General features: G+C 43.7%; 1 protein-coding gene across 3 annotated transcripts; it reads left to right on the top strand.

The window, feature by feature from the left end:
• The first annotated feature begins 2,604 nt into the window (after positions 1 to 2,604).
• On the top strand, positions 2,605 to 14,871 carry LOC147226970 (6-phosphofructo-2-kinase/fructose-2,6-bisphosphatase). 3 transcript variants are annotated; one of them, XM_086158932.1, is made up of 14 exons: positions 2,605 to 2,884; positions 7,043 to 7,168; positions 7,680 to 7,776; positions 7,891 to 7,957; positions 9,022 to 9,096; positions 9,176 to 9,232; positions 10,108 to 10,229; positions 11,100 to 11,307; positions 11,378 to 11,524; positions 11,613 to 11,717; positions 11,801 to 11,930; positions 12,395 to 12,457; positions 12,556 to 12,620; positions 12,759 to 14,871. In XM_086158932.1, exons 1-14 carry the CDS (start codon positions 2,803 to 2,805, stop codon positions 12,816 to 12,818), a joined length of 1,404 nt encoding a protein of 467 aa, XP_086015058.1. In that variant the 5' UTR covers positions 2,605 to 2,802; the 3' UTR covers positions 12,819 to 14,871. The 3 variants fall into 3 exon arrangements, with proteins under 3 accessions (XP_086015058.1, XP_086015057.1, XP_086015056.1); XM_086158931.1 differs by lacking the exon at positions 2,605 to 2,884 and adding an exon at positions 3,191 to 3,306; XM_086158930.1 differs by lacking the exon at positions 2,605 to 2,884 and adding an exon at positions 5,372 to 5,523.
• The last annotated feature ends 1 nt before the right edge of the window (position 14,872 follows it).

The following is a 14,872-nucleotide window of genomic DNA, read 5'->3' as shown; positions in this document are numbered from 1 at the left end:
GTGCTCGGACTGCTAGCAAAGATGGACAAGACTTTTATACTAACGACTTTATGTCCTTTTCTTATCGTCAACAAATCACAAACGCCAAATACCTTTCCACCAAGTAAAGTCACCGAGTCTCTCCTGGGAAGCACCAGAAATACTCGGACTACTTCTCATTACACTGTTTTATTGATTTTTTTTTTTTTTTCAACACTCGCATGGAAGTTCTTGAGCTGTTTTGCAAAAACAGATAGACCGTACTTTTGAAATGGAAACCGAGAGTGATAGAATTATGATTAGATGATAGGCTTTCAATTTTTTGGTGTTAACTGTTTTTGCAAATGCTCCTAAAGAGGTTACTTTTAAGTAAAAATGTTAAAATGCATTGTAACAACCTGATGTCAAGAACTCAACATTTGTCATTGAGAGCCAACAGACGTCGTCCAAACTCTGAATGCTGGGTGATTATCGATCGTGACTAATAGGTTTTCGTACGTTGCGCTCCGGCTCGCAACTCGTCTTTTCACAAAACCAACACGTGCAAGGTGCATCCCTGACGTCATCTGGTGAACAAGCAGTTCCACTCGCTTGCACGGAAGGGAAACCGTCGCGTCAAACATGATTGCGCTACTTCTTTCAGGATCACCCTGTCAACTTTCTGTTCCATTCGCGGCAGATGGCGAGTCAAGAGAACGTCCTGTCATTATAACCCTCTAAGCCTTCACATTTTTAGGCAACATCCGATCCGTCGGCTGCAGCGACGGACACGCCGCTCCGAATCAGATTGAATCCTGAAACCGATCAGGCACCACCGATCCTCGAGTGCTCTTTAGCTGCCATCCTTTCTAAGACACCGGGGAGCCAAGAGACCACGTTGTTACGAACAAGAAGAGTTTGCGGCGTATTGTTTGAGAAGTGTTTGGAAGGGGACCCAGCACCAAGCCTTGAGGAACTCCTGAGGACAAACCATGATGTTTACAATGTCCTTCCTTCCGAGAGGTCTGCGATCGAAACCTGCTGAGGTTTATAGTCTGACATAAAACTAATGTTTTTAACGGTTTGTTGACTATAAGAAAACCAAAATATTTTTCAGCATTTTTTTTTTTGTCTTTCCAAAGTGTAAAAGTAATTGAAACCAAACTTTTTTTCCAGAAGGTTCCTGCCCTGAGCTGATGGAAATAAAAAGCCTGCCGCAAGGATTTTAACCTGCATCGTTGTCACGAACTGTTTCAGCCGCTCAGTTGGGCTCTTTGACTTTTTGTCCTTTAAATCTCCCGCGTCTCGACTTGCTGCCTTGTCGAATGTTCCCTGGCTGTTCTCTGCGCCGACGATGTCTGCCCGTCCGTTTGTTTTTTCTTGTTATCCCCACCCCAGCAGTCTTCTCTTAGAAATATAAACACATTTGGAGACATTTTACATAAAGGGGAAACAAAAGGAGCTGAGGTATAACTAACAATAATACTGCTAACAATAAATACCTGCGCTTCTATCCGTTGCAATGACGCGGTCAGTATTGTGGCGATGACATCAGTTACATTGAAATGGATCCAGCAGGGATATGTGTGTGTGCGTGCGTGCACGTGTGCCTGCACTCATGTGTGTGTGCGCTGATGTTTTACCTGCTTGTTGCATTGTGCGCTGAACTGTATCTTACACACTAACCCAGACTGTCAGCTAATAAATAAACATGGATTATCCTGAGCCGCTGGATATGTCTTTGTTTCCCTCTATATATTTTACCAATATATTAATATTTTCAAAAAAGCAAGTTATAGCCCACTTTGAAATATGCATTTTAAGAAGTTAAGGCTGGAAAAATTAAATGAATTCTTGACTTTTATCAGTTTAAGATTCAGCCAGCTATCAGTAAGAAAATGTTATATAACCAAAATAATTGCAAAACCTTCTATTTTTTTGCAAAGAAATCCATTTTTAAGCAAAAAAAAAAATCCTAAAATTGGAGAACGAAGGACTTGCAGAATGAAGGACTGGTTCGACCTTTCTGTGTGGGGTTTGCATGTTCTCCCTGTATTTGTGTGGGTTTCCTCCCACAGTCCAAAAACATGCAGGTTAATTGGAAAAAAATGGGAAAATTGCCCTGAGTGAATGGTTGTTTGTCTATACATGCGGCCCTGCGATTGACTGTCGACCAGTCCAGTGTGAACACCGCCTCTCGCCCAATGACGGCTGGGAAAGGCCCGAGAATCCCCTGCGACCCTGGGTGCAGGAAGAAGATGGATGCATAGATCTGCAGATGATGCAGCAGTTGAGAGGAAAAAAAGTTTGAAAAAAATCAGTATTTTTTCCTCTTAATTCTATTTATTACAATTGTATCAGTGTTAAAAACTAGAAGTATAGAAAAATAAAATGAATACACAAAAATAAATAGAAGGAGCCCGAAATCATTTTTGAATGACTGCAAGGCAACTGACGTCACCACTCTTGTGGTGACGTCATCACAGAGGTCAACCTTCAAGGCACGTGCCATGAGCGTGTTTTGCCTATTTCCAAATATGGCGGGTGCAATGACGTCCCGAAGACGTCACCACAATCGCTAACGCCCCCCCTCCCAAAAAAGGACTTTACATAACGTTTGTTGAAAAAAAAATTAGTAGTGTTTTTTTTCATGCATATGTTTCTGCAAGGGACCGCAAGCTCATCCGGTCGCGGGAGCGACATGGGCGGTCGGACCTGGCGGACCGGTTCCCTTCACGGACAGCAGCCGGTTTGAACCTGCCGGGAACACACACACACACACACATACACAAACACACACACATTTACACGCGCACGCACGGTCACCGGGAAGGGGTCCGGAGGATGAACGGAGCGGCGGTGACGCAGGACGGGCTCGATCCGAAGGGGGCGTCGGGGAGGAAGCCCCGGTTCCAGCGGCCGCACGGTGAGTGACCCCCGCAAGCGCGCGAACGTTTGAGTGCGGGATAGAATGACGACGCTGTTTCCCCCTCACACACACACACACACACACACACACACACACACACACTCTCTCTCACACACACACACACACACACACACACAACGCACCGTGTGGTTCGGACGGACCGGAACTGAGTCGATAGGAACATCCCGTTCCGCCGCTGACGTCACGCCGCGCGCGCGCCGTTGTGCAACAGTCGCGCAAGGTGAGGCGCGGCGCGTGCGTGGGCTCGAGACCGTGAGGCGGGAAAGGGAGGCAGCTATTTTTAGATCGGGAGGGGGGGCACGTGGCTTCCAGGGTCCGCGTGGGGAAACAAATGGAGTCCAAGAAGCGCGAGACGGCTCCCGTGCGGCGGACGCGGCGCGTGCGGTGTGACAGCACAGGTGAGGGGATCAGGGGGAAACGCGCGCGTCCACACATACAAATTATAAACAAACAATACATTAATACACACACATGAACATACTCACACAGATAGACGCACGGAGTAAACAAATTACAAACTAACACACACACACACACACACAGAGTGAACAAATAAGCTAGCACACACACACAGTAAACAAATAATAGACTTAGACACACAGGAAACAAACTAACACACACACACACACACACACACACACACATACACAGAGTAACCAAATAACAAACACACACACAGTGACCAAATAAGCTAACACACTCACACACAAGCACAGTAAACAAATAACTGACTAAGACAAATAGGAAACAAATAACAAACTAACACACACACACACACACAGTAAACAAATAGCAAACAAACACACACACAGTGAGCAAATAAACTAACACACACACAGAGTAAACAAATAATAGAAGAGCACACACAAAGTAAAAAAATAATAGACTAACACACATACACACACACAGAGTAAACAAATTATCTAACACACACTCAGTCACAGTTAAGAATAACAAACTAAGATGTTACCAAATAATAGACCAAGACACACAGGAAACAAATAACAAACCAACACACACACACACACACACACATACACAGACACACACACACACACACATAATAAACAAATAATATACTAACACACACACACAAACACACACATACACACACACAGAGTTAACAAATAATAGACTAACACGCACACAGTGAACAAATAAGCTAACACACTATATATAGATAGATTAACACACACACACACGCACAGACACACACACGCAGGAAACAAATAAACACATACACAAAGCAAACTTTTTTTAAATTCTGTTATTATGTTTATCCTTTCTGTCGTCGTAATTTATATTATAAATTTATATTCATGTCTATGTCTCTTCTATTTTATATTTATATTCATATTTATGAATCTACTATTTTATATGTATATTTTCATATTATTGATATAGTTATTGTTGCACTGCCGCTCTTAATGGACTTACACACACACACAAAACACACACACACACAGTGTTTGGCCCCAAGCTGCCCCGTGTAGATAAATACCCGCAGGGGAAAAGGTTAAAGGTCACGTGACTTCGATTCCTCACCGGTTCCTTTATTTACTTTCTTCACTTCCCGGCGCGCCTCAGGCGGTTGGTTGGTTTCGTCAGGTGATCTCAGTGTGATCGCGGATGTCAGGACTGGTGGACTGACAGTGGAAAAGTCTTCACTGTGAAGATATTTCCTGAAAATTGAGATCGCATTAAAGAAAGTTTGGAGAAAAGACCCGATCAGTCTTTGGGTCCGAGCTCGGAAGTCAAAGGCTCTGTGATTGGACGATCAAGGTCAGATGACCTGCCTGTCACCTGACCGTTTTGTTTTGCTTTGCTTTGCTGTGTTTTTTCTTTTTGTTTATTTGTAATTTTTCTGACCAACTGATTTATATATATATATATATATATATATATAAAATATTTTTATCAATATATATTTATCACTATATTTAATATTATTATTAAATATATTTATTAATATACTCTAATTTTTATTTTTTCTATTATGCCATTTCACACTGGACTCCCTTTTTTTGTGTTGTCTTCTTTTTCTTCAACTTTCCTTTACCAATTTATATAAATTTCCTCAGTTATTCACACATAGTAAAATAAATTTTTGGTCAATTGAAAAAAATCCTCTAACTTATTTGTGTTATACAGCTTTTTAATTGATTTCAAGGTTTCTCTTTTTGTAAATGAGTTTGTTTTCTTGTAAATAAGCAATAGTTTTTGACATTTTTCACGCTCCCTGGATTTTAAAGCTAATCTTTTCATTTAAATTAATGATTTTTCACATGCAACTTTCGATTCATTCGTTAATGCGTTGGTGACTTTATGACCCTCGTAAATAGTTCAACGCGGGTCAAAGAGCGAGCTGGATCTGATAGGATCCTGGTCAGGTGACAGTCAGGTGGACTGACCAATCAAGAGCCACGGCAGGAGTTCAGTCGTCCCTGGCTCCTCCCCCTCCGATCAGGCCCGACAGAGTTGAAAGTCGGCGGCCCGGAGGCAGGTCTTCGTCGCGCTCGTCTTCCTCGGGTCAGCCATGTCGTCTCTCACTCAGAACCCCCTGGAGAAAACATGGGGGCCCTGGATACAGAGCCGCCTGACCAAGCGTAGGGGCTGTGAGTACACACATACATACAAACACACACACACACACAAACACACACACACTCACCTTACCTGGCTCACCTGTGTGTGGTGCATCACCGAGCAGCTGGTTCTAGTGTGTCAAACGAGGCAGGAAGTTTCAAATAACTGTCTGGGTGCATTTTTAAGGTGTGTGTGTGTGTGTGTGTGTGTGTGTGCGTGTGTGCGTGCGTGCGTGCGTGCGTGCGTGCGTGCGTGCGTGCGTGCGTGCGTGCGTGCGTGCGTGTGTGTGTCGCTGTCCATGCGGTCATTCACCCCCCCGCTGTGCTCTTCTCTGAGGTCGAAGGTTAAATTAAAACCCTGCTTTTAAGTATAAATCATTTCAGTCCTCAGAGACTTATGTCACTTCCTGTCCTCCTCTACAAGAGCTTGTTTCTTTTTATAAAGATAAAATGAGTAAAATACACATTTGAAAATAGTCAAAATCAGGAGTCTTTGTACAAGAAAAAAAAATCCTCTACAAAATATTTTTTGGATATATGTATGTCTCTGTATATTGCATCTGATAAGTATTGTACGTAATAATATAAATTTTAAAAAGTAAAAAAGCTGGGGTTTTTGTTTAAAAAAGTTAAATAGCAAACAAATGTTTGATAGAATATAATTTTTTGCTTATATATATGCCTCTGTATGCTGCATCTGATAGGTGTAAAATGCAATGGTAGAAGATTAAAAAAAGTAAAATGCCAGAAAAGTTTTTTTTTTTATAAAAATGTTTGTTAGAAAAAATAAAAAGCAAAACATTTTTTTTGTCAAAATATCATTTTTTATCTATATGTATGCCTCTATATTGCAACTGATGGGTGTAAAATTTAATAATATGAGTTTAAAAGAGCAAAAAAGCTAGGGTTTTTGTTTGAAAAATAAAAAGCAAAAAATGTTTGACAAAATATAATTTTTTGTATGTCTTTCTCTGCATCTGATATGTATAAAATGTAATAAGTTTAAAAACAGTAAAAATCAAGGGTTTTTGCGAAAAAAATAACAAAAATCACAACATGTTTGAACGACAAAATATTTTTATGTACGCATGTATGTCTCGCTCTTTGTATTGCATCTGACAGGTGTAAAATGGAATAATATAAATAAAAAAAATGAAAATCTTGGGGTTTTTTTTTTTTCAAAAAAATTAAAACCAAAACTTGAATGACATTTATTTTGTAATTTTTTGTATATATTTATTAATATATAACCTATATATATTTATATATGCGTGATAACGTAACCTACTTTCATTTTGCTCCACTAACTCTCACAAATCTGTTTGTTTCCAGTTGGAATAGTAACGAGAAGACGAATAAAAGCAATAACAATCGGCAAAACCCTCACAATTCAGGCGCCTCTGCTGAAATCTCTGCAGGAGCTCTGACTGTGTGTGTGTGTGTGTGTGTGTGTGTGTGTGTGTGTGTGTGTGTGTGTGTGTGTGTGTGTGTGTGTGTGTGTGTGTGTGTGTGTGTGTGTGTGTGTGTGTGTGTGTTTTGTATATTTCAGCGTCCGTCCCTCAGTTCACCAACTCGCCAACTATGATTGTCATGGTGGGACTCCCGGCCCGCGGCAAAACCTACATCTCGAAGAAACTCACCCGCTACTTGAACTGGATCGGGGTCACAACCAAAGGTATCACATGACGCTCGTGCCTCGGTGGTGCACACCCCACACGCTATGAGGTCACATGACACGACGACCTTCCCCGAAAACCACTCTTTTAAAACCATCTTTCTCTGACATTGTATTTTGGCTTCCTTGAATATATTTGGAAGTTATGCTGCCGCCTAGTGGCCAGAGAAGGAACTGCATATACTAGTAACATTAATAGATTAAATACCTAAAAAATTGGAAATATTGGTATAAAAATGAGTAATAACTGCTAATTATAGAACACATTTTTCAGTTTTGTTAAATTCACTTGAATGTTGGAGGCTTTCTTGATTATTTTTCTTCTTCATCAAGTTTCCATAGAAAGACTTTCCTCACCTCTTTGTTTGGCAGAAATGAGCCAGAAATGAGCTTCCACACATTTTTCTAAGGTCACATCAAAAAGCCGGTGTAATCAGTGTTTTTAACCAAGCTCCCCTCCCTCTGCCCCGCCAAGGCGTTAACCCTTTTGTGAACCTCCGGCCCCCTTTAGTGTTCAACGTGGGTCAGTACAGGAGGGATGCCACGCGCTCCTACAACAGCTTCGAGTTCTTCAGACCCGACAACACCAAGGCCATGAAGATCCGCAAGTACAAGAAGCCGGCGCCGCCCCATTGGCCCTTATGTTCGCAATGTGACTATGTATGTGTGTGTGTGTGTGTGTGTGTGTGTGTGTGTGTGTGTGTGTGTGTGTGTGTATTCAGGGCCTGTGCCATCGCCGCCTTGAAAGATGTGTGCGAGTATTTCACCAGCGGGCAGGGCCAGGTGGTGGTGAGTGTCACTGTGCATGTACTCACACACACACACACACTCACACACAGGTAACATAATTCGGGGGTGTCATTTTCACGAGGGCCGCATCAGCATCGGTGTTGCCCTCAAAGGGCTATATGAAACTGTTACAGTATAAATAGAACTATATGTAATATAGATTAAATGTAACTACTCCTCAATGTTAAATAACTCAAACTTTATTACTCATTCAAATCCATAATCTTACATAGGTATGTGCATTGATGTAAAAAAAAAAAAAAACTACAACATAAATCCTTTTATAGGTTAAAAAAAAACCCACATTACTCCATCAATCAATGATCAAACTATCCAAGTGAATAAAGAAAAATATTTTATATCACTTTGTTTTTTTTTCTGGAAGGCTAACTTTAGCAAATTTGGCTGCTTGTTTGGTGTTAAAATGCCAATGGAGATCGTGCCACTTTGACAACCAACGCTGCCTCGTAACACAAAAGACATACCGGTTTTTCTCCCGAAATATGTGTTTGCCTTCTCATCTGTCTTGAAACAGCCTTCCATCTGCATCCACTTTTCTCTTCCTGGACATTTAGGGATAGTTTGTATTTCTCAATTCCACATGTTAGAAGTGGCATTGATCTGGATCCACTGCGATCTAAAGACGGGATGTCGTTACTTGGCGAGTAACATGATCTGCATGAACAGTGGGAAATGTAGTTTCTGGTCAATGCATGCGTTTGACTTGTTTATTTTAAGACAATCAGACATTTTTAGACGTTCTTGCGGGCCACATAAAATGACGTGACGGGACACTTTTAACCCTCGGACCTTGAGTTTGACTCCTGCGATCAAATTATTATCTGATTTTGATGATAAACGTCATACTTTCCAGCTGAAAGTCCTTTTCTTTCTAAAATCTTAGGTTTCAGGTTTGAATCTATAGAGTTTTTGGTCAGATCCCAAATAGTTTGAATCATTTTACACGGACAAAGTAGCTCAATTCCCTGAATATTCCCTGGAAACGACCTGAATAAGTCCATTTGGGATTTTTAAAACCCCTCCCCGTTTGTCGTCTCCGGAAGGTGTTCGACGCCACCAACACGACAGCGGAGCGCCGGGAGCTGATCCTCTCCTTCGCCAAGGAGAACGGCTACAAGGTCGGTTCCCCGACGCCCACGACGCCTGCAACGGATCACAGAACCCCAGTAAAACCTCCGTCCTCCTCCCTCCGCCCAGGTTTTCTTCGTGGAGTCTGTTTGTGACGATCCGGAGATCATCGCTGAGAACATTAAGGTGTGTGTGTGTGTCTGTGTGTGTGTGTGTGTGTGTGTGTGTTTTGAGCCAGCCTCCTCCCCTCGTGTTCTACTTGTCCTGAAATTGGGACAATGTTTTTTTTTTTCTGCTAGCTAACCCTTCTAGCGCTGCACTATCAACCCTTGACTTAATTTTGTTACAGCTCAAAACCCAATCATGAAATTTCCCCCTTGAAATGTTATGATCGGTTTTGCTACCTGTTTTAAAATAAGAAAAATGTACTTTATAAAGACAACTGATGCATAACAAAAGGGATTATAAAGAAATCAAGTGGTTTTATGAGGTGTATTTACATCGGAGGAGGCTGGGAGTTGTTTATTGGCGCTCTTATCGCTTAATCTACTGGCTACACACTTAATGCTATAATGTGTTGCTAAATGTAACCGTAACAAACGTCCCCCGACTCTTCCGATCCCTCGACATTGTCCCGGCCGTCTGCTGCACCAAATGTGTCTTACCTTCTCCAAGACGATGCTCTCAGTATCTCAAAAACGACAACTTGGACGAGTTAACAACGCACACACCTCGCTCGTGTTTTCTATGATTTACTCAGAGCTAGCTAGCGGCGGATGGCACGTCTGCTGTATTTAAACGCCGCTTCACGGACAGCGGCGGCTACGTCGGTGTCCAACGCTCATTTTGCCCACTCTTGGTTCAGACCTTGGCCGGTATCGCAAAGCAAAAAATGGACCGAGCGACGGCTCTCAGAAAACACTTAAGTTGAGGTTCCGTCGTATTTCTTTCATCGTGAAATGGATAAACGGGGTTCTTTCCGGACGCGCTCGTGCAAGGACGAATTTTGATTCACCGCTTTGTTTTTTTTTTGGGGGTGTTTTGTTTTTGTCTCCTCGCAGCAAGTGAAGCTGAGCAGTCCCGACTACGCCGGCTGCGACAAAGACGAGGCCGTGGCGGACTTCCTGAAGAGGATCGACTGTTACAAACTGACCTACGTGCCGCTGGACGACGACAAGGACAGGTGGTGCCGCCGACCCCCTGCTGGCGGCGCCGCAGTTTAGCGGGAGTCCAGCCGGCCGCCAGATTTTGATCCGATTCCACTTCCAAACTATGAACTCTAACATCAGTATGCTTATTGGTTGACGCACTTGCTCAGGGACCAGTGTCACTTTATAGCCTTGACTTTGACACTTTATAGTTTTATTTTTAGTTCTTATTCTACCCCCTTTTTTTTTAACTGTTTATACAATTCCCTACTATTATTTATTATTGTTATGTTTTACTTGAAACTTTGGCACGACAATTTCCTCCGGGATAAATAAAGTTGTTATTCTTATTAGCTTAAATCAGGATCTGCTGGATGAATCCATAATTTCACATCTGGAATATTTTTAAAACCGGAACTCGTATAAGGACACTCCCGAGTTCCAGTCGTCCCTGGCGTCCCCCAGTGGCCGTAAAAACAACATAAATCCATCGTCCTCATATGGGGACGTCAGATTTTTCGTCGCACTTTGACCTCCTGTCTTCAAACTGCTAGCGGCAGCAAATGCAAAAGATTCACAATTACAGTTTAACTTAAACAACATCCCTTTAACCGATTGTTCTTAATTTGTAAAGACAAATTACTTTATTAGTTCGGTGCAACTGTTAGGCGGTAAAGTTAACCCACTGTCCCCATATGAGGACATCGGTTTCGGACCAAAACAAGCTCCATTTTCAAAGGCGTCGTCCCATTAGGGATCCCAGGAAGCCCAGAGATGTTAAACATCCCAACAAACAAGAACGAACCGTGTCGGTCGCTTAGAATCAGTGTTTTAAAGATGCTGCCTTCAAACGGTTGTCAGTCCATCTCAGGGATCCTTCTGAAGACCTCGTGTTCTCCACCCAGGAACCTCTCCTACATCAAGATCTTCAACGTGGGCAGCCGCTACCTGGTGAACCAGGTCCAGGACCACATCCAGAGCCGCATCGTCTACTACCTCATGAACATCCACGTCACACCGCGCTCTATCTATCTGTGCCGCCACGGCGAGAGCGAGCTCAACCTGGTCGGACGCATCGGCGGCGACTCCGGCCTATCGGGTCGCGGCGCCAATGTAAGAACCCGCCGCCTCGCCCGTCGGGACGGGAACCCCCCCTCTCGTGCTGACGGCCGCTCCCTGTCAGTTCGCCAGTGCGCTGGGCGTCTACGTGCGGGAGCAGAACATCCACGACCTGAAGGTCTGGACCAGCCACATGAAGCGGACCATCCAGACCGCCGAGGCCCTGGGGGTCCAGTACGAGCAGTGGAAGGCGCTCAATGAGATCGACGCTGTGAGACCAGATCCTGAGAATACGTTCACACCGTTTCACGTCGGATTCGTTTTTTTTTTTTTTTAAGACCGTGTGCGTTCCCTCGCAGGGCGAGTGCGAGGAGATGTCCTACGAGGAGATCCAGGAGAAGTACCCCGAAGAGTTTGCGCTGAGGGACCAAGATAAGTACCGCTACCGCTACCCGAAGGGGGAGGTGAGCGTCTGATGAAGGTTCAAAGCCCGGTCACTCCGAGGTCTCCGGGAAGCGAGAGGTGTTGATCCGCTGTCCGTTTCCAGTCGTACGAGGACCTGGTCCAGCGCCTGGAGCCCGTCATCATGGAGCTGGAGCGGCAGGAGAACGTTCTGGTCATCTGTCATCAAGCCGTCATGAGGTGTCTGCTGGCCTACTTCTTGGACAAGAGTGCCGGTCAGAACACACACACACACACACACACTCTCAGGATTTTTTTCAGTTATTCTAACAATATTTGTGTTTGTGAATTAACTAACATGCATAAACAATTATTTTTAAGAAATAACTCATTTATACTTATTTTTCAGTCCAAATATGACTTTTAAAACACATTGCAAAACCATTTCTGTGTAATTACATTACATTGTGAAACGATCACAGTGTTACAGATTATTTATATATAATATTTTTGGTAGTTTGTACTAATGACCATCAAAATACTCAGTTTATTTAGATTTTTTTTTATATAAGTTAAAATATTTTTTCTGTAAAAGTTGTGAGACACATCTGGCGTTCGTCCCCATTCCTGAAATAACCTGCATAAAAAAGCGGTAATAACAAAGTAATGACCCCAGAAATGGTAGCTTAACTATGTGTGTGTGTGTGTGTGTGTGTGTGTGTGTGTGTGTGTGTGTCAGACGAGCTTCCCTACCTGAAATGTCCCCTTCACACCGTCCTCAAGCTCACACCGGTGGCCTACGGTCAGTCCCTCCACACACACTCATCCATCCACTCCTTAATTACTCACACACACACACGTACATACACACTCATCCATGCGGTCCTTTTTCTTCATCAGGGTGTAAAGTGGAGTCCATCTTTCTCAACATAGAAGCCGTGAACACACACAGGGACAAACCGGTGGTGAGTTCGTGTTCTCATGTTGATATTGTTTTAATGTTTTGGACATTTATTCCTTTTCTCGGGGTGTAAAACTGAGCCGGAAAGTATCGGCAACTTGTCTCGTTCTCTGATTGTTTTGAATTTCCGTCTCCTCCTCAGAACGTGGATGTGAACCGAGACCCAGAGGAGGCGCTGGAAACCGTCCCGGCGCACATCTAAAGTCCCGCCCACCATGTCCTGGATGGAAAGTGGCCTTTTTATTCAGTCAAATTTAGATCCCCGAGTGTGTTTACAGCCACTTCCTGGTCTCTGGTGTTTACCTTCACCTTCACTTGGCAAAGAACAAGAAGAACCCGGTTATTAAGCTCTTAATGCCACTCAAATGTGAACGGGAGGTACTTTCTAAGTACTTTCCATCGAACCCTTAATGGTGCCAACAAGCCCATGGGACCTACTTGCTAGTCCGCTAGCTGGTGCTAACTCACGCAAACTCTTTCCACCTGTTCGTCATCCTGCACGCAGTGAGGAGTCTGAACGCTCGCGTCCTATCAGTCGTGAATACATATGCGCAAGAAATAAGAGCTAGCTAATTATGCTAATTGTATTAATTTTGGTGCCAGTCCCTTCATGCTAAAGGGCAACACCCCAGCGGCCTCAAGATCCGCCGGCTAGCTCGGTTGTGCTAAACCGAGCTAAAATTGTAATTTATATGAGTCCCTTCTTGGAAAACCGCTAGCAGGTTGACTCTTCTCTGGTTTGTTTATTCTGGTGGTTTTCGTCCATTTCTCACGCCGCTAGCTCGTTCATCAGCCAATCACGGAGCTAGCGCTAGTCCGAACGGCGGCGGTGGCGTATTTTGTCCTGAGCAGCTTCAGGTGACCTGAAACACCAGCGTCAAGCAGCTAACAGGAAAAAGGAGCTTCTTGTGTTCTTTAATCCTCAGGTACTTTCACATGGACCCTTCTTTCTCCCCGAATACGAAAATGTATAAAGGTGAGAGTTTGTAAATAATGCTAGCAGGATTCAGATTCCTCACTGTCCCTTCTGGATTCCCAAACGTCTTCGTCGTCTGACTCGCATTTCCCGGCAGAAATAGAAAAATCCCAGATTTGTGACGCCGGCACTTGAAGGCCCCCCGACCAGGTCGCCGGCAACGCTGTAAACACACCCGCTCTTGTTGTTGTTGTCGCTGGTGTTGTTGTTGTTGTGAAATAATGAACCCTCGTGATGTGAGGATGCCAGACCGCTTGTCGTCGACGCACTTTATTAAAAACCTCCGGCCGAGCTTCAGCGAGGAAAAGGCCTGGGAACGCCGAGCATTTCGGTCGGTACGTTTTCACTGTCACGTGCGTCCGTTTTCGTTCTGCCACGCCGTCCAACTTGAAGTATCGGGCCGAAACTTCTACACTCGTAGCAGGTTAGCTTAGCGTTAACAAAATGTGAAGGAATTGTGTCAATTTGGTTTAGCCGCGGAGCCAGCTTGCTTGCCGCTAGCTGTGGGTGAGCGTCGACGCCAACAGACGAGCAAAAAGGAAGTTTAACGCCGCAATAATCCTTAAATGTTTCCCGCTCTGTGTTCAGGAATTTGAATATTTATCATTAATCTGTAAAATCCTGTGGTAGAAAAGTCATCTGTATTCAAGCTGCGCCAAACATGGAGGGAGGTCAGATGGGTCCGTTTTCTAACCCGAACCTCGGATCAGTGCAGAACAACAACTGCTTCCCCCTGCGGTGAAACCGGGCAGCGCTTTTAAATGGAAATTAAACTGAAGGCACTTTAAGCCACCAGATGCCGTCACGTGCCTCGTCAGTCCGTCGAATACACACTATGCACCCTCTGCACAGCTGAAACACACACACTCTTGCGGCGCAACGCGTAGGTGTGTTTCAGCTGAGTTTTTAAACTGACGCGGCTCATTTTAACGGGATAACGGTGCAATACAGAAATAATATCTGAGCAACAGCTGTCGGGTTTCATCGTTTTGTTTTGTTTTTTTGACAAAAGTCCGTCTGTCAAGCTTAAGTCCGCGTAGTAAGGTTCCTGGGATTTTAGTTTCCAACAGAGCTGAACGAGACTGCATGATGTGACAAGTGTGTGTCCCAAACCTAGCATTTAAAATGCCCTGTTCACCTCTGTCAGACCTGCTCCGTCGGCTGAGGTGTGTTATGTTCATGTCTCGCGGAGATTCTTGACTTTCGGAACAGCGAAAAATGGTAAAACTGTGATTTTTTTTTTGTTTTACGAGCAATAAAGTGAAAATTAAAAAGGGGAT

Source organism: Fistularia commersonii, chromosome 14 (assembly GCF_037954325.1).
Source record: "Fistularia commersonii isolate RoL2024-O1a breed Wild chromosome 14, RoL_Fcom_v1.0, whole genome shotgun sequence".
Taxonomy (NCBI): domain Eukaryota; kingdom Metazoa; phylum Chordata; class Actinopteri; order Syngnathiformes; family Fistulariidae; genus Fistularia; species Fistularia commersonii.
This window is presented reverse-complemented; position numbering and strand designations above follow the sequence as displayed.